The sequence below is a fragment of the Rhinolophus hipposideros genome, assembly GCF_964194185.1.
Source record: "Rhinolophus hipposideros genome assembly, chromosome: 12".
In the NCBI taxonomy this organism is placed as follows: Eukaryota; Metazoa; Chordata; class Mammalia; order Chiroptera; family Rhinolophidae; genus Rhinolophus; species Rhinolophus hipposideros.
This window is the reverse complement of record NC_138058.1, coordinates 26,688,123-26,708,259: the sequence shown is the minus strand read 5'-3', so window position 1 is coordinate 26,708,259 and position 20,137 is coordinate 26,688,123. Positions and strand designations below refer to the sequence as shown.

Genomic DNA, 20,137 nt, shown 5'->3' with positions numbered 1-20,137 from the left:
ATTGTTGTTCATAATAGCAAAAAGTAGAAACAACCTAAAAGTCCAAAAATAGGAGATTGATGGAACTATGGCATATTCAGCTATGCCATAGAATAGCATACATCCATCCAAAATTATATTATAGAACCAATTTTCATTATGTGAAAAATTAGTCAAGACATGTTAAGGCTATTAAATGTGTATAGATGATGTGACTTCATTTTTGTTTGCATAATCTATATAAAGAGAAAAGGGCTGGAAAGGTATCAAAATATTGATAATAGAATTTCTTGGTTGTAAGAACAACAGTAGAATAATTTGCCTTTCTTGAATATTTTCCTGATTTCCCACCATAATCTTGTATTGATCTTGTTGAGAAGTATTTTTTGATCTCTGTTTCTTAAAGGTTGTGGGCAAAGCTTCAGAGCCCAGGAAGATGGGTTCGTGCCCAGCCCTGACTGCTCTTGGCCCTGATCTGTAGAGTCAGGTTGGCCTGTCCAGCGAGGCCTGAAGACACTGGGTTCAATAGCCTCTTCCCATCCCCCCACTCCATCTCCAAAGGAGTGGCTCCAGCAGATTGAGGGAAGAATAGCCTGAGTCAGGGGACACCACTAACATGAAGAAATTCTTTGGTTCTATACTCATAGCTAGAGTTATCAGGGAACAGAATTCTCACTCTCCACTCTCCACACCTGGGCCTTCAAGCAGAGGCCATGTAAGGAACCTTGAGTTGCAAAGCTCTTCCCTTCTTGTTACTCCACTGATGAGGTGGGGATGGGGGCGGGGAGCCTATATGGGCTGCCTTGCCTCTCAGAGCAGTGACATGGTGTTATCCTGTTCCCATCCCCAGCAGAACCAGAACCAAGTTCTCCCTTGAGTCACCACTACCACCCCCTTCCTATTTCCGGGCATCAGGGATAATTCTCCTGTGGGTCTTTAAATCTCAGCCGCATCAGAAGCTGTTTTAAGCAGGTACATCTCTGGCTGCTGCTCAGCTCCCCCAGGTCTGCTAATGCAACTGCAGCACTCATCCCGTAGCCTGGCAACCAAGCTGCTTCTTGCTGCTCCTTCCTCTCTTTCCCACCCCACTTCCCCCCACCCTCTGCTCCTGGCAGCTCCCCAGCGCCCCACGTACTCATGGAAGATGTTGGGAAGACTGCGTGGGAGGTACTGGCCATGAAGTCCGCGATCTGCCGCAGGGCCCAGATGTTGGAGGAGTTGTTCCCCTTCTTCATCTGCTCCTGGATGAGGCCTTCCAGCTCTTCCCTAAAAGACTGAAGTCCCCAAGGTGCTGGTCCCCCCAGTGCATCCATGCCAGAAACTGAGGCCCCTCTTCCACATGCCCACCCTGCCCATGGGTCAGCTAAGCTGGGGCCACACTTGGGATCCCTGGGCCCCAGCGGACTTTGGGCAATTCCACTGAGATGTTGCTCTAGCAGTTTGGGGAGCAACAAGGAGATGCTGGGAATGGATCCTGTTCCCTTTGCCCTATGGGAAGTAGTCCAGATTCCAGGTCTTTACTGTGTCTAAGTGATAGGCAAGACCCCTTCCCCCATCAGACTTGGCAGGACTTCATTTTAGTAATTGAGACATTTTCAAAGGCAGAACTGAATGAAAAAAGTGTGCCATATTCCCTGTCTAGTAGCCATGCCTATGGCTCTTCTGAGCTTCAGTTTCCTCAGTTTCAGAAAGATTTGATGACCTCTGAAGTCACCTCCACATCTCATGTCCTATTACTCTAAGCCTGGCGTTTCAGACCGTCAGGCGACGAATAAATCATGGCTGCCCAGCATGTGGCAGTGGGGAACACTCAGGAGGAAATATGTAGAAAGCTACTTAGATGTCGGTGAATCTATAAAAAGACAGACGCAGCCTGAGTTCCTCCTGTTCCCATCTCCTGCCTGAGGATAGAGTCCCATCCTTTCAGGCCCAGAAACTTAGGTTAGCCATTTCTCCACACCTGCCATCACTTCTAGTCATACTCTGGGGTTTTTCTATCACCCCAATGCTTTTAGCACCTACCATATTCCTTCAGGCTCCCCAACATTGTCTGTCACTAAGACCTCGGGCCCCTCCCTCGCTGCTCCTCTGTGAGGCCTAAGCATTCACTCTGCGCGCTCAGCCAGGGTCACACATGGCCCATGTAATGCCCTGGCTCCCCAGTGTGGGAACTGAGGCAGAGCCCATCCTGGCAAGCACCCAGAGATGCCAGCTCCATCCCTGGGCTTCCCGGCCCTTGGAATTAGGCAGTTTCCCGAGGATCCCGCAGCTCTACCTCCCTCACCATTGCCTCTATCCACATTGCTCCTCCTCTCTCCCCGCCCAAGGGCCTGCCCCACACTTCTATGCCAGTGGCCCATTAGACCCACTCTGTCCTAAATGCACCACTTGCCTCAAGCCTGAGCTCTGCGTCCATGGCAGGCAGGCACCAACTAACCTCAAGGCCGGAGCCTTGGTGGGGTGATCCTGACTTGCCCTCCCTTCCCTGGCCCCTAGCCCGTAGCCCCCCAAACCCCCCACTCCCCCTGCCTCCTGGGATTTCCAGGCCCTGCTCACCGCTGCCTCATGCATGTCAATCTTACTGCCCCAACAGTGAGCTCTGTGTGGTGTTCAGAAAGGGGAGCCCCCAAACTTCCACGTGGTGCCCCCTGCATGCCTCAGGTTTACACGAATTTGTTCGTTGTGACAGCTTTTTGCTGAGGAGGGAAGACGGGAACTGAGGCTCAGAAGGGGCACAGGAAACTGAGGTGGGGCTCCTGTCTCTCGACCCACCGCCCCCCACCACCGAGAAACTCGCCTGCACATAGACCAGGTTTTGCCATCCACCAGTGACTAGAGACAGAAGCAAACTCCCACGTTACCCCCCTCTGGCTCCGAGGGCTTAAAATAGCTGGGACCAAGTGGAAGAGTAGTTGTCGTTCCTGTTCAGCCAGATGAGTCAGCGCCGCCCCCTCTTCACCTCGTCCCTGCCCGCCCCGCCCGGTCTGGGTCAGACCCCACTCACAGGGCTCTGCAGGATCATGGTGACGCGCTTCTTCTGCTCCATCAGGTTGAAGTCCTGCCGCAGGTCCGCCGCACGGTTGCGAAGACGCATGTACTCAGGGTCGTCCTCAGAGAAGCGGTCGAAGTACTGTTGCCTCTGCGGGGGTGGTGGGGAGGCGGCCTCGGGGACAGTCTCCTCACTCATTGTCCTGGGGGGGGTTACAATCCACTCCTGGAACCCTGCAGAGAAGGGAAGTGGGCAGACAGGTTGGTGCTCCCAACCTGGAATCTAGGTACCTGGAGTCTAGGTACCTGGAATCTAGGTACACGTGTCCTACAGCAGAGGGACTGAATTCACAGAGGGATTGTGGCTATTCCCAGCAGGGCGTAAAAAGCAGCCGCGGATTCCAGGACCGAGTGCTGGCAGCTGCCAATCTACAGGGGGCGCCAATGGACCATTGTACTAAATGAAAATATGTCACAGGCTCAGGGGGACTCAGGGGGGGTCCCCCCCCTCCCTTCCGGGACCATCTGGGCTTAAAAGGCCATCCTCTGGTTGAAGCAAACAGTTCTTCCAGCGCAAGCATGACCTGCAGACCTTTTTGAGCATTTCTGTGATGGCATATCGACGCAGTGTAAAGTTATTTAGCGGGAATTAGTACTTCATCTAAAATGTAAAAAGCCTCTAAGAAGCCTCCTGAAAAAATCTGGTGGGAAATTCACAAAAGAAAAGGGAAGAGAGAGCGGGAAGTACTAAAACATGGGAAACGCTCTGCACAATGCTTTTCTGCACAACTTTAACTTTGCTCTGGCCTCTAGAAAAGTATTGGAGAATCTGTTCTATAAAACGTGTCTCCATGCAGAATCAAATTCTTATTCCAAGTTTAAAAGAGGTGTGCAGTTTTCATTGATGGGAAATTAGTTTCTCCAAAACCAAACTAAGTAAGTATTGAGAAATAGCCAAATGATAAACACTGATAAAGTATCAATGATAAAGCATTTTTTCTACTCAGGCATGCTTTTTAAAATGCCTGAATGATGAATGAAGGAATGGCTTCTATGACCCTGTCGGAGCACATCTGAAGAAGCAGGCTGCAGTTCCAGCCTCCGCTCCCCAGCTATGGGGCTTTGGCCACGCCCGTCTCCCTCCATATCAGCACTGCTAGTCCCTCAAATCTGAGTTATACCCCTTCACCACCTGTGGGGGGAGCCTTACAAAGCTTTAGTCTTCTTCTTGTTGGCAGATCCCCTTCTCAGGGAAGGAAAGCAAGTGTCTTGATTGAATAAAACCTAGCGTTTGAACACGAGTAGGGAGATACTACCAAAAAAGCAATCCATGATATCAGGACACCTGGCTTTCATCCTTAACCTGCCCCTGCCTCACTTTACGTCCAGGGCTCTCCTTCCACCAGGAGGCTGAGTGCTCTCTTGTTCTCTCAGAGCCTCCCTGGTCCTGATCTGCTCTGCTCCCTCAGCTGATCCTGTTAGCCCAAGCCTTAGCCTTCATTCCAGCCAGCAGCTCATTACAAAAGAGGCCTTGCTGAGCTAGCAAAGCTTATTATTGTTATCGGTGAGCTGTCTGACCTCTTCTTCCATGTTCTGTCAGGACTCAACCCTCCACCTCGCAGTTCCTCTGAGTGGGGTGGGCAAGGATGATGCATTAGGTAAGCGATTTGGGAGTCCACCCCATTAGTCCAGAACCCTCAGGTGACATTTCTTTCTTTTTCCTTTTTTGCATTTTTTTTTCCCTTTTGGGGAAGGGCAAACAGCAAGTTCAAGGGAAGGCACATGGACAGGGTTCCTCAAGAATCAACTGCTGGCCTGAACCCCCTGTTTTACAGTGGTTCCTCACGTTGCATGCACAATGGAATCACCAGGGAAACTTTAAAAAATACTGATATCAGAGATTTTAATGCTATTAGTTTGGACATCAAGATTTTTTAAAACTCCCTGGGCAATTCTAATGGGCAGCCAGGGTTTTACCACTGGCTAGATGTTAATGGCTGTAACATATAAGGAAAGGTATCCATTCCAGGTATTAGCCATTTGTAGCGAGCCTGCCAAAGATGGCACAAAGCGTCATATTTCTAATGCTAGTGTCAGGTGCCACTTCCCATGGTTGTTCAGGCCCCTCCTCCGACTCCAACCACCACCTGCCACCACACCCTTAACCTGGGACAGCAGTAGTGCTCCAAATTCCACCCAAACCCCACTTTTGTAAGTTTACCAAACCATGACCTCTGCTCTTAACTCTTTCCCTAATTAGTCACCTCCTTGTGAAAGCCCTCACCAGATCTCCCTCTTGCCAATCCCGTCCATGGGATGGAGTCTGGGAGTGGCAGCCCAAAACAAACATTCTTTACAAAAAAATTCTGAAGCATAATTGCCACGTTGCTAGAATGGTAGAGGTTGTACTTCATAACATTTAAAGCCCTCAGAATGAGTGCATTGGATGTGAGCCTGGAGACCCCCACACGTGTTCCTTACAACTCCAGGTCCCACCTGAACTACGTGAACCTCAGCTTCTCTAGACTAGGATTTTGACCCGCACAGCCTGGTACGGCTCCTTCCTGGCCTAAATCCTTTCCATCACACAAGACAAGGCTGATCCTCTCCCTTTCCCCTTGGGGTGGCTGCATTTCCCAGGAATGGATCTGTGAAGGCTCTGAAGCAGCTCTGCCCTTTCTGAAGCACCAGGAATGAAGCAGCTCCGGCCTGATGGACAAGTGCCCACACCACCATGCCCCCAGGCCTGCCTTCGCTTGTTAGAGCCCAGCCCCAGAGGGCTGCTCCAGGGGTTGAGGAAATGGAAGCCCTGCCTCCCTCACTGTGACAGCGGCAGCCTGCTCCAACCCTTTGGCTTTGTGAACCAGAGGCATCCTTTTGTGCTCCTTCCTTCCCTTCCCAAAATATTTCATAGGCGATCAAAATTGTGTGCAACATGCGTAGTGGTTAAAAGCATAGACTCTGGAATAAGACAATGAGTTCAAATCTCAGCTGTGCCACTTCTTAGCTGTATGATCTTGGGCAAGTTACCTACACGCTCTGTGCCTCAGTTTCCCCACATATAACATGGGGATTATATTTAACTACCTCTTCAGGTTGTTGTGAGGATTCGATGAGTTAATGTGTGTGAAATACATACTTACAACCGTGCCTGGTGTACAGCAAGTACTCTTAAGCATTTGCTCTTATTAGGTGACATTTAGCAGCTAGAATCATCGTAGCATTAAGGACTCAAGTAATGAGAGGTGTGTGATTCAATTGTAAACAGGTTCATACTAAATAACTGTAATTATATGTTTTAGTCCAAAAACGAATTCAATCTTGAGCTATGTGAACAAAAAGAGAACCGTCCAGAAAAATACTGATGAGAAAGCCTTCGTTCTTTGACCAGATAGTGGGAACATGTCAACCTGGAGATCACAGAAAGAGGGTAAGCAGGCTCCTGAGGACCAGAGATGGCCAGCACATGATACAGGTGTGAGATCATAAAGGGTGCATCTGGTCTTGTCCCTGGTTCCTGGCACAGAGTTTCAAAAACCCTTGGGATTTCTAAAATGTCCAAAAGACTTTTGGGGTGTCTTCTGTTATTCCTAATGAGCCCCTTTCACCAAACCTGAGTTTATGCGAATGAGGTGATTTCTGGTAGGCCTTTAGGTAGTTTCCGGGAGTGACTGGCCACCAAGAAAGACCAAGCACGTGATTAGAGGGTTGCAACTTCACCCCACCCCCAGCCATGGAGGAAGCGAGGAGAAGGGGCTGGAGATGGAGTTCAATCAAATGGCAAATGATGTAAACAATTATGCCTAGTAATAAAGCCCTTCCCCCACCAACATGCTGCCCCATTAAAAATCTCTGAACACTGAGGCTTGGGGGAAGCCTCCCGAGTGGTGAGCACATGGCTGTGCTGGCATGGTGACACATGTGCATTCCACAAGGAGGGCACTGAAGCTCTGTGCCCCTACCCTCAGCCCCAGACGCTGCCCTAGGTGTTGCTTCCATTTGGCTGTTCTTGAGTTGGCTCTTTTATAATAAAACTGTAATGGCAGTCACCATGTCTTCAGTGAGTTCTGTGATCATTCTAGCGAATTACAGAAACTGAAGGAGGGATGTGGGAACCCCCAAATTTATATCCTAATCAGTCAGTAGTGCAGGTGGACTGGGGACCCCACTGTAGCTGGCCTCTAAAGTGAGGGCAGTTTTGTAGGCGAGTTTTCTCTTTAACTTGTGAGCCCTTTGACTCAGGTTAGTGTCAGCACTGAGTTGAATCGTAGGACACCCGGTTGGTGTCAGAGAATTGGTGATGAAACAGCACCAGGCAACTTCTATTCATGATTTATTTTCATTCCCAGGACCGCTCTATGAGGCAGACATTATTGTCCGTTTTACAGACAAAGAAACTGTATCAGAGAGGTTAATTAGCTTGCCCAAGATCACACAGCTGACAGTGGATTCAGGATTTCACCCAGGATTGTCTGTGGCTCCAGAGGCTGCACTCCCCCACTCCAGTTGTCCCCAAATATCTGTTGGGCTGCCATATGAGAGAGGAATTAGGCTGATTCCTTAGAGCCTCAGGAGCCAGAACCAGGAAAGCAGGCAGACAGATTCTAGCAGAGGGTGTGAGGAAGAACTTTCTACCAGCAGGAGCTGCTCAGTAACAGGCTGCCTCCTGGATGGCAAGCTCTCTCCTTGGCATCAGGGAGGACTACGGAAGCAGTAGAGGGGCTTCTGCCACAGCTGGAAGGATTCCATGGTAGCTCTTGAGTGAGCAGGATTGGGGGAGTTTATGCGATGAGTGTCTAGAAACTCATGTTGGTGAGATGGGCCCACCCAAAAAGTGTGCCCCACCCCCACGAGCACCAAAAACTAGTGATGAATTACCGGGAGGCTTAACCGGCCTTGCCCCAGGCTGCCTCTTCTCAGCGTCCGGCCTGTGCACCCGGCTCCTCTCTCAGGGACGCCGTCCACATCTAAAGGATTTCAGACATCTGGGTGGAAACTGGAAAACACAAACATGACAAATATCAGGGTCCTGCGTGCACTACCAGGACTCCTGCACCCTGTTTTTACAGGACCATTAGGTGCTGATTTATTTTAAGGACTCCTGGGAACTTCTGAAAAATTACCTTAAAATGAATTTTTATGTTAAAAGCAAATTATGTCTATGAAAAAGTAAAGAGAGCTTCATTATCTTTACAACTGGGATCAAAATTCCTTTCAAAGAGAGGAATTAGAAAATCCCTTTGCTGAGTGTTAGCCAGCGAGGCCCTGAGGAGGGAGGCCACTCTGCTCAGTGGAGGAGCCGAATGTGAGTCCCTAGGGGCTAAGAGCTGCTGGTCCAGAAGGGATATGACGCCTGCCTCACACCCCCCTCCCCGAAAATACTGCACTAATAGCTGCTAAATTCACAGATGTGGTGGGAGTGATTTCTGGATGCAGCCCAAGAGACAGAAGCCTAAAGAACATCACACCCCAGGCAAGTGGAAGTGTTTGGAATTGGTGGATTCAAGACATTTTCACCCAGAGTTCCAGAAAGGCCCCCAGCTAATACCTGGGTAACAGGTCAAATGTAAAGTTGTTAACAGCTTACAAACAAAGCTGAGCCGCTACACCACAAAGTACTGGGGATCAAGGTCTCCAAAGGGTTAATCGTGGAAATGTTTCTTTGTGTTTTTTTTCAAAGGCAAGTGGTAGTTGTCCATTTTCACTTGGAGCGCTATGGTTCAGACCCAGGGATGATGGTCTCATCCAGGGCCAGCATCATCCCCGACCCTACCTCCACCCCCTCTCCAAAACCTGCTAAGGTTTGAATTGTCGGAGTCAGACTTATTTCTTGTGTCCACCAAGAAAATTTATCCTTAGCACCCAGAAGGGACATGTGCCATTCATGTAAGAAGACAGACATCAGATAAGTATACACTGTACACAATAATTCTCTTCCCAATCTCCATCGGAGTTGAAATTCCACTATTTGATCTCCATTCCTTGGCTTCTGGGGTTATCCCCTGATTACAATGAAAAGAGTCCTCAGAGGTATTGTAAGCAAATGCGTTATGTGCAAAACTTTCACCTGTGGTACCAAAACTACCAAATCTCTGACTGCAGAGTCAGGCTGAGCAGGCTCAGGATAGGCACGGGATCAGCAAGTCTTCATGAAGGAAAGGGAAGAGAAAGAGGACTGATGCCAGGGCCACCACGAGGGCCCAGCACCTTGGGCAGGGTTGCCACCCCGGTGGGCCTCTGGGGACCCTGGCCTGTCACCCTGAGACTACTGCGGAATCCAGGCCAGCACCACCACCCATTCAGCCTTCGCTTTCTCCAGCACACACTTCAAGAGCCTAGCTTGCCCCAGCTTCCAGACACCCAGGCCCCTTGGGCAGAGCTAGGAAGCAGGGGTGGGTGCCTCACATAGTAAGGACGTCAGCATCAACATCCCCAGGGCGCCTGACCCTCCAGGGAGACGTGGAACCTCTGGCCACCTGCTCTCTGCTCTCAGTGTGCAGTCAAGCTGACCTGGGAGGTGGAAGAGTTAGGATATGGGATTCCAACTCTAGCTGGCCATCCACTAGACTATGAACCTGGACAAGTCACAGCACTCTGGGCCTTTGCATCCTGGATGTCTCATGGCCACCTTGAAATCGACCTGTTTGAACAGACCATTATTCCAGCCAACCCTGCACCAGAGCCTCCTTTCCCCAGCCAGGCCCTCCTTTATGCACCCTGCCCCCAGCCAGCTACCTCACCAAGGGCCCCGGAAGGCAGCCTCGAGTCTTCCCTCTGCTCACACTGCACACCTACCTGCTCTTCACCAAGTTCTCTGGTTTGATGTCTTACATATCTCCCTATCCAGAGCACCATGGTCCGAATCAAGCCCACATCTCTCCATCCCTTTCACAGTCTCTGCCCGGTCTTTCCTCTCTCATACCTGTGTCCAGTCAATAGCCAGAGTTGTCAGTCTACAAAAGCAAATCTGGCCCATGCCTGTCACAGCCCTACTAAAAACCTATCCGTCACTCTCATCACCTAAGGCAGTGTTCCTTTATCTTTTTTTCTAATTCCCGCTCCTCTAGCCAAACTTTGGTCAAATTTAGATTGTATTACAAAGTGATAGGTATGATAGGCATTCTTTTTATATTTATCAAATATAAAATTTTAACTCTGAATTTGTTTTTCCAAACCAAACACATGTTTCATGTTGGAAATTCAAACCCACCCATCCCAACCAGGGGACTAGGGAGCTGTGCCTCTCTTGCTCTGGCCACCCCTTCCTCTTGAGGATTGCCACCCTGTAGAATGGGGTCCAAGCTCTTAGCTGGCACAAAAAGCCCCGTAGGCCGCTCAGTGGCCGCCCGCACCCTCCCTGCCTATCACTGGTGCTCCAGAGCTACCCCTAGCACCTGGAAGGTACTAGGCTGCTTCCGCCTTGTGGAAGGTCCCCGCTCGTCTCCGCCTGGAGCACTCTTTGCTATTTGCCTTCCCCCTTCAGCTCAGGTTGTCCTGTCCTCTTGGCAGCCTTCCTCCCATACCCCTGTCCTTTAGGCTCTCGCATCACCATTACTCACCTCTGTCATTGCACTTACAGCCCAACAGCAACAATCTATTACTGTGAGCTCCTATTGGGCAAGGGCTATGTCTTCTGCATTTCTCTGTTCCCCGTGTTGCCATAAGAACCGGTGCCAGATAGGTACGGAATAAATATAGCTGAACTAAAACTCAACTAACACTGAATTGGGAGGAGTTAGGCGGGTTTGGCAAAGCAGCACTGTCCCTGCCCTGGGGCCCCAGAGGTGAGTGAGCCCTGAGGGGAGCTCATGGTACAGTGTGGGGAGAAAGCTCATTTCAGGATAAGGAGCTGAGTGTTCATGGTGGCTGCACACAGATGCCCCAGTGCCTAAATCACCTCCTCTAAAACAAAATGTTCTTTGGTTATATAACCCAGATGCTGGGCCCTCTCTGGCAGCCATTCATCTTGTGTTATGTTGAAGCAGAACTCCAGTAGATGATTACAAATCTCAAACTACCAAATCTAACTCCGCAATATAATATTAATTATGGGGAGAAAGGAGAAGGTAGTATGATACACCATCCATCATGTACTACAACCTCCTTGGCTCTCCACAGGTCAGCCCTGCCCCTTTACCCATCTCTCTCCCGTCTTCCCTCCAGCAGCCCTTCCCCTGTCGCCACCCAAGGACCCTCTGCTCTTTGCTCAGGGGAGTTCTGGAGCTCCCTCTCTGCATCTCCAGTTGGCATCCTCACACTTTTGACCCTATTCAGCAAAGACTCTGGGATTCACCATCCCAGGAGAGCAGCCAGGGATTGCAAATCATGAAAGACAATCCCTGTCACAGGTCATTTCATCCCTGTTCCCCTGAAGACCAGGTATATGTAATCGCTGGAGTATGAAATTGCATTTCTATGGGTCGTTCCTTATAGCTATAAGATAAATAAAAGGTCTAAAAGGGGAGTAGCAGATGCCCAAGTTGTCTGACTGTCTGTGAAAATCTGTTAAGCTCCGTTGCACCGAGGAGAGGTGGGCGCCTGTCTCCTGCACTTCAGTGGGAGGTGTCCAGACAGGAGCAGACAGTGTGTATCACCCTGCACCCCCTGAGTCCTAAGTGGAAGCATGCTGCAAGTTGTCACTTCCTGGATGTTCCCACCACTGCTGTGGGCACGGCTACGTCCCGTGGTGGTACCAGCCTCTGAAAGCCCCAGGCCCCAGCCCCACAAGTCAGCTCCAGACAAGGGCAGCACAGCATTTGCTCCAAGCTTTACCCTGTACGTCAGAGCCCAAACTCACCGATCCCTGCAAGAGACTTCCAAACATGAGGGAGGAGCTGGTCACAGCCTTGCTGTTGTGACTTTGCGGAATTAATGGAGACGGTTGAGTAAGGGACTGGACCACACCCTGCCTGGTCTGTTCTGATAAAGACAAAGCTCGAGCCTCTGAGTGGTGGGATTATGGGGGAAGCTTATCATCAGCTTTTTCACACGCTTCTGGCTTTTCCAAAGTTCTACGTTACGTATTAACTGCTGCAACCAATTAGGATGGACATAGTTTAAAAGAAGAAAGGGAGAAGAAGGAAGGAGAGATGGTCAAGAGTCCCTCTGGAAACCCCCTTGGCTGGAAGAATCCTTTAACTCCCTGACTGCTGCGGGCCTCAGAAGCACTTGTTTCTGAGCGTCCCAGGTGCACACCTTCCTGGTCAAGTCCAGCGAATTCTAACAGCCTTCTAGCAAAGCGCCCCAAAACTAATGGTTAGTAGGAAATTTTTTGCCATGCTTCTGTTATCCACAAATTGCGCTGCTCTGAAACACTTGAGCTCAGCATTCTTTCTCAACACTTGGAATCGGCTCCATTCCCTGTCACTGGACAAGCCCAGTTACTTGTTGAGTATCTATCGGTGCCCAGGAGTGAGCAATAACTGGAATTGGGCATGAGAGGGAAGATTCCCAAAAGACATGAGATTTGGCCCCTGCCTGCTAGAGGCCCACGCTCATGTTAAAGTGAAAATATATGAATACAAATAAAATTATATGTATTTCCAATGAGCATTAAACATATTCATTTCAGACCACCTTACTTTTCAGTTTCATATATACATATAATCAACCGTTACGTTCAACACAATACAGGAAACTGAGTTGAATAACTTTGATACGAGCCCCAGAAGTGAAGGTGGAGAGATGCCAGCCAGATGTTGAATTGAGAGTCAGGGGTAAAAATAAAGCAAACATTGGCATCATTGTCACTTTCCAAGTCTAAAACATCATTGATTAATTGACACCCATTATCTTAAATATTACTAAGAAAGGAAAACCACTGCCAATTATAATCAGGTCATTATTAATTGGAGGACACATTCCAATTTCAGAGGTGCAGACGTGGGAGAGAATGCCTTAGAATTAATGAAGGATGGGACCCAAACTTACAAGTAGTGTCACCAACGTTGGGACTGCCCTTCATGGGGTGGGGAGGACGGCAGGTCATCCACTGGGTCAGGAAGCCAAGACACATTCCATGAGGGCTTCAGGAGAACCCCTCGACACCCTGACTCAGGGGTTATCGGCAGATGAGCTTTGGTGGTCGTCAGCCCTGCTTCTGCCAGGGATAGCATCCTGAGATCTACGAAGAAAGGTAGACTGACGTGCCCAGCCCCCAAACAGTTTTCACTCAGTGTACACCCATGTGCTGCCGAGGAGTTGTTTCCTCCTCTGTGAAACAGGACAGAATGGCATAAGGCAAGAGCAGGCTAGGATGAGAGGGCCAGAACGTAAACGAGAGCAAAATGAGACAAAAATGCAGATGGATTCCCCCACCTGGATTTCTGATTCGCTGAGCTGATAAAAACTACCTTGGCTAGAAATGTTCTCCAAAAAGGACTAGCGCACAGTAAAAGCCCAACCAATGCTAGTTCCCATCCCCCATAGCCTCCCTCCAAGAACCCTCCCAGATCTGCCACTGGGATCTGCCCTGCATTTTCCCAATGTTGGGAGTAGAGAGATTTGAGGCAAGCAAAGGGAAAATTAAGGACTATTGTGGAAGGCACGGCTGGGGGTGGGAAATAACTCAATAGGAGCCCAAAACTATGTCATTACATTAAGGGCCCAGGAAGGTTGGCTCCACGAAATAGCGTCATGGCTAAGAATCCAGGCTCTGGAGAACGGTAAGGGTCCAGGATCAAATCCCAGCTCTGCATCTTTCTTGCTGTATGATCTCGGACAAGACCTCAGTTTCTTCACCTGTACAATGGACAGAGGAACGGTACCTCCTCAGAGGCTTTTGAGCTAATACATAAAGGCACAGACCTGATAAATAATAAGCGTTCAATTAATGTTAGGTGCTACTATTAAATCATTCTTCATGTGGTCTATTGACAGTGTAACAATTGAATTTTTAAAATCACAGTCTGGATTCCATCTTGCCAGCAAGCGTACATCTGGGCTGACTGCCTCATCAAAAATTCTCGAGGGAATGTCAATAATCTGTAAAACTGAGCTTAATCAAATTAGGCAGGTTATGTTTGCTGCTGAATTTCTGTACTAAAGACACAGGTAGATTTTCAGCTGATAGGCAGTTTTAAACAGTGGGTTCCCATTTTCCTTCTGGAGCTTTCAGTGCTGGTTACAATGCTGCTCGCATCTAGTGAAAATGCCTGGACTGGCCTGCAGGTTGTTCCAGCGAATTCCCTGACCCTTTTTAACCTGGCCATTTATTTTACAGGCACAAAAGGTTGTGCCCAGCCATCTGACACGCTTGTGTCTCGGGAAGGGCTTCGGGGCCTTATTGGCAGTCAAGCTTGTAACTCAAGGGAAAGGAGTAAGGTTTTCAGTCTGGGGAAAATGAACAGGGCCAAGGACTGCAAACCAAAATCATGAAGGATTTAAAGAGGGTGAAGACAAGGGGAGATCCCATTTCTCACCACTAAAAACAAGGACAATTAAAGCAAATGAAATAAAGTTTTACGTATTGGTTTACTAAAACACATGGAATGTGTTAGCCCAAGGCCTGATACAGACCGAAAGTGTATGAAGCCATACTCCACATCCAGCTAAAGACCTTCTTTGATAATGAACCTCAGAAGGCATTAGTCATAACACGCTGTCTCATGGAAACACGTACCTATACAGTGTTAAGTGCAAAAGGTTTCAGGATGCAATAAATAACAGCTGGTGGTTCCTCCGACCCCATTGCACTGTGGGGTGGGGGCAGGACAGCTGCCCACACTCCATCTTGGCCTTCCTCGTACCCACATTCCCTGGGATGTGGGGCAAAGGGCCCTGGTGCCATCTTCTCCTCCACCTTTAGAACCCTCCATAATTTCAGAAGCAGACTCTGGAGCAGACTGCCGGGTTTGTATCCCAGGTTCACCTCTACGCGCTGTGAGACTTTAGGTGAGTCACTGAACCACCCCATGCCTCAGTTTCCTCATCCGTAAAGTGGGAATAGCAATCCCAAGGGGTTGTTGCAATCAAATGGATTCATCCACGTAAAACACATAGGACAATGTCTGTCATAGAAGAAGCTCAGTAATGCTGGTATGATTTGGCTGTTTCCCGCAGTCTGGGTAAAGCAGAATATCAAGTTGGCCAGCAAGGAGAGTGCGCCCTGGCAACTGGCTCAGAAGCATGCTGCCTGGGAAGGTTCCAGGGGGTCTGCTGAGGGTTGAATGGTGGCCCCTCAAAAAATATATCCACGTCCTCACTCCCAAAACCTGAGAATGTGAGACCTTATTTGGAAAATGGATCTTAACCAATGTAATTAAGTGAGGGATCTCATGTGAAATCCTCCTAGATTATCCAGGTGAGCCCTAAATCCCATCACAAGTGTCCTTACAAGACAGACATGGAGGAGATGGCCACATGAAGACGGGTACAGAGACTCGGGGGATGTAGCCACAAGTCAAGGAACCCCAGGAGCCACCAGGAGCTGGAGGAGGCAAGGCAGGAACCTCCCCTAGGGCCTTTGGAGGGAGCATGGCCCTGCCGGCACCCTGATTTCACACTTCCAGCCTCCAGAACTGTCTCGGGCTTCTACAGCCTTAGTGTGCATACAGATCACCTGAGGATCCTGCTAACCTGCAGATTCTGATTCAGCAGGTCTGGGGTGGGGCCTGAGAGTCGGCATTTCTCGAAAACTCCTGGGTGATGCTGATGCTGCTAGTCCACAGACCAGGCTTTGAGTAGCAAGAGTTTAACAGCATATTGTCATCAGCAGCATGCGGATGACAAAGGAGACCCCTGGACTAAAGGTTCAGAAGTTGCACCTCCAATCAGCCACCATACTGGGCCACTGTGACAGTGCAGAAGCCCAGCTTTCAGCTGCGAGATAAAGAGCGAATGCAAGTCGTTGACCTCTGGTGGCACGTCTCCGGGGACTCGGCCGATGCTTCTGAATCGAGCAGCAGCTCACTAGGGCTACGCTAATGGCTTCTGACGGCTCCAGTTCATCCCTCTGTAACGGGGTCAACCAAGAAATGTCTCATCCTTTTGGAGAAGAAAAAGAGAAAATGTCTTCATCCCTGGCTTATGGAGGGCCCAGAACAATTCCTGGGAGAATGGAAACTTACGTGTTTCCCCCAAAATAAGACCTAGCCGGACCATCAGCTCTAATGCGTCTTTTGGAGCAAAAATTAATATAAGACCCGGTATTATGTTATATTATATTATACCCGGGCTTATATTAAAATAAGACTGGGACATTATATTATATTACATTACAGTACATTACATTACATTATATTCCCGGTCTTATATTACAGTAAAATAGACCAGATCTTATATGAATTTTTGCTCCAAAAGACACATTAGAGCTGATGGTCCTGTTAGGTCTTATTTTCAGGGAAACATGGTAAGTGACAGAATCCCAAATTCTTAATTTCAATGAACTTGACGGAGATTTATAAATCAGTATTTTTGCTCCGATGTTTTTTATGAAGTGAAAAACATGGTCCAAAAAGGAGACGAGAATGTGCTTTTAACGTAAGCTGGGCTCTTATGTGACTGGGTACTGAGCTTAGTTTGGTAGGTAAGAGAGGAGAGGCCATTGGCATATATGCCCTAGTATGAGGGTGAGAAAGGTGTAGCTTTATCCACTAAAAGAGCATAGGTTTAAAAACTAAAGGATGGTCCACCAAGGTCGGTGTAAGAATGAGCAGAAGAAGGTACAGACGTCCCTTGGCCTGAACTCTGACTCCATTCATTTTCCCACTGAGCTCTTTTTCCAGTGTCCCTCCTCCAATCCAATCTGCACACATGGTTATATCTCTAAAATGCTTCACGAAAACCACCCACAACTTCTCCTTGTCTATAGCCAAGGTCACGAACAAGGCTTTATAGCATGTACCAACTCCAGTGGATAGGTGGCACTGCCTTGGTACAGCTCGAGTCCTCCTCTGCTTTCAGTCGAAAAGAACGTGGGGACTGACTTCCAGCATCTGCCATGGGCTCAGGGACAGGGAGTGGCACCGTGCCATTTCTTTCTGGACAAGATAAAATCATTTTGAATTTCAAGCTCTTCGAGCTAGCCCGTAAGCATCACCTCCCATTCTTCCTCTCCACGAAATGCCCACCCCAGACAAACAGGGTCACCCTCTCCACCCCATGCCAGCCCCCAGCTCCACTCATGTCCCTGCGTCTGTGGCCTGACTCAGGCCAGAACTCTCCAGTTCCATGGTCAAGGTCTTTCCAATCCCCACTGTATAACTGTCCCCCCTTTTCTCTGCTCCAGCACCTCTCATTTGTCATCAGATTTGCATATTTTTCTGCGATTACTCATCTCTGTAGGTGTGTCAGGACAAAAACAATTCATGCGTGTGTATTCCCAGCTTTTCCCCTCCCCGCAGGCCTCTCCCCTCCCTGAAATCCAAGAAAAGCCTGCCTCTCCACATTGGCACGTTGGTGCTTCATAATGCAGAAATGACAGGGGAGAGAGACAGGGAAAGAATAAGAAGATGGGAACGTCAGGGAAAGTGGTGGGGTTTTAAGGCCTTGTGTTGAGAGAAGAGCAGTTATGTGAGGTGTGAGGGCAGCAGGTGGCAGAGAAAATGGATTTATAGGAAACATTGCTGTGGTCTCCATTTCGCAGCCCAGAAATGTAAATCCTCGAGTTATTACAAAGAGCTTCTCGTTACTTAAGTCCGTCCTTGAGGCCTCAGCCTCGAGCTGAGCCTGAACCTTGGCTGTGTAAGTGTCCCATCTATGCCTCACACGCTCTCTTCCGGGCATGGCTTCAAGGGCCATTTCCCGCACTTGTCTGCCAGGGTCTGGGGCAGATCCCTGTGTGGCAGAGTTGGGAGAGCCCTGAAAGCACACCCAACCCCCTCACTTTACAGATACAGAGCCTGAAGCCTAGAGAAGGAGGGTCCATTAGCACCTCAAATTCCACTGCAGCTGAAATGCCTGTGTGTGAGGAATTTGTCCAGAGCTGAGGACAGTGTGTGACTGCTAATGCTTCTTCCACTCCTTCAGGAGGAGGGTACCATAGGTGAGGGAATCTCAAGCCAATCCAGTTGGACAGGTATTGATTGAAGGCATTCTATGAAAGAGGAGCTTTGTGTGAAAATCCGTTAAACATTTGAGAAAAGCCTGCTATGGACACTGCCCTGTTGTGAATTATTTTATAATGAGAAACATCCTTTTGCACAGACAATAACCACCCTTGGTCATGGCTGAAGCCCTCTGACCCCTTTGCCTTTGGGTTTGGCCCTCCACCACAGGTATGACCCTTCTTCTGTCTCCTCTTTCTCCACCTTCCCTCACCCACAAACACCACCCCTGTAGGCTTGCCTGGTCTTCCCCTCACAGAGGCAAGCCCAGTGCATTCCAGGTGTGCCCTAGGAATGTTTGTTGGGATATGTGCATTCCCAGGTGTGCCCTAGGAATGTTTTGGTGGAAATAGGGGAGTCTCATTAAAGACTACTCTGGCTTTATTGGCCTGGTTTTCCCATTGGCAAACCCTCACGGACACACTTCCCATTGGCAAACCCTCACGGACACACTGAACTTTAGCTCTCATTGCATGTCATGGTTACAGGGTACTTCAAAGGCTACCTGGCCTGGGCTGCTCCCTACCCAACCATTGCTCAGCCTTCCCTGCTGACCCCAGCAGGCACCATGTCACTGGCTCCTGCTGGGTTGGAGGCAATAGGAGGCACTGACCCAAGACAGGGAGAGACACTGGGGCATCTCCTCCTTCACTCTCTGCCTTAAGCGCATCTCCTCCATTTCGCCAGCTCCCGCCAGAGAGGCCCACCATGTTCCATCTTTCACAGTGACCTTGGGCTGCGGTCACCACCTCCTGCCCTTCTCCCTCCAGCCTCAAAGCGGAAGTGACATCCCACTGGAGCTAGTCTCTCGGCTGCCTCTCCGTGCCCTGTCTGTTTTAGTTCCTCCATGACCTGTGCAAATGTCCTGCATTAAATGCCCTGTATTGAGATACTTGGAGAAGTTCCAATTTTCCTTGTTAGGTCCCTCCCCCTTCATTAAACCTCTGAGAAAACTGAGACCAAGAGGGTGTGATTTGTCCAAAGAAAGACACACAAATACTTAGCTGCCCGTGACTGGACTGGGTTTCCTGTCTCTGTCCTCGTCTCTGCAGAAAATGCTTGCTTTGCACTTTTAAAAATGCAAAGAATCACAAGTCATTAGGATCTAGAAGTTTGAAATACACGACTTCTAAGGGACAACCACAGTCAGAGAAACACAGTCCTTTTACGGTCTAAACACACCCTCCAGGCATCGGGAGTGATTTAAACCTTCACTCTGGGAGATGATGGTACATCAATGACAGTAGCCCAGGTTGTGACCACAGCCAGGTCACCGTCTGCTTCCATGCCTCCGATTCCATAGCTAAGGAAATAATAGTGACACAATATTACCATTGCTAGAATCATTTAAACATTTCTCTTAATGTATACAGCAAAATTCAACTCCTCAGATTTTTGGACCAGATGGTTTCTCAACTCTGCAAAGTAGGTTTAATTTAATGGTTATTTAAATATGCCATATATTTTAAATACACAGTGCTTCTGCTAATTAACACTTCATAATTTCTCAAGAGTCCCACAGGCAATTGTCACCATTTGTAAGTGGTGAAAGATAGTGTCAAGAAAATGAATCCTATTTCTTTCCCAAATCACAGCCCTGGGATAATGTATGTGAAGTATCTCGTCCCTTCCACCCTGTGTGAATGGAGTGGTGGGAGAAGACAAGCTGACTACCCCAGAATTGGATGACGGCGACATGTGAGCACAGCGCCACCTGGGAGAAAAGCAGGCACTTCAAAGACTGCTGTTCTTCAAAAGGGCCGATGGACCAAGATGAGTTACACAGATGCACGTACGTTAAACAGTGACCTAAGAAGAAGACATGGACATACTTGCACACAGATATGCACACAGCACTTGTCAGAAAAAAGCAGTCAATAGGGCAAAATGACCCCCGTCTGTGTGAGCCTGAGACGCGAGGGCAACTAAGCCACAGGTGCAGAGTGGGAGCTGAGGCTCTTCTGCCCCCATATCTCTCCAGGCTGCCTGGACATCATCACCCCACTCCTCTGTGCCTGAAGTTTGATCATTTAGAGGTTCGTACAGCTCATATGTCTCCTCTTTTGAAAGGCCAGCACTCCTGGGACAGTTGATGAGATATTTGTCAATTCTGCTTACATCTGTGT

At 48.9% G+C, this 20,137-nt stretch overlaps 1 protein-coding gene across 1 annotated transcript in view; it reads right to left on the bottom strand.

Moving 5' to 3' along the window:
- ADD2 (adducin 2) overlaps positions 1 to 20,137 on the bottom strand; it is a 97,225-nt gene that overhangs the window by 42,349 nt on the left and 34,739 nt on the right. The window contains exons 2-4 of the mRNA XM_081069593.1: positions 7,846 to 7,963; positions 2,984 to 3,201; positions 1,115 to 1,253 (exon numbers count right to left, since the gene is read on the bottom strand). Of these exons, the coding sequence (XP_080925719.1) occupies positions 1,115 to 1,253; positions 2,984 to 3,166 (322 nt within the window). The 5' untranslated portion in view covers positions 3,167 to 3,201; positions 7,846 to 7,963. The remainder of the gene's footprint in view (positions 1 to 1,114; positions 1,254 to 2,983; positions 3,202 to 7,845; positions 7,964 to 20,137) is intronic.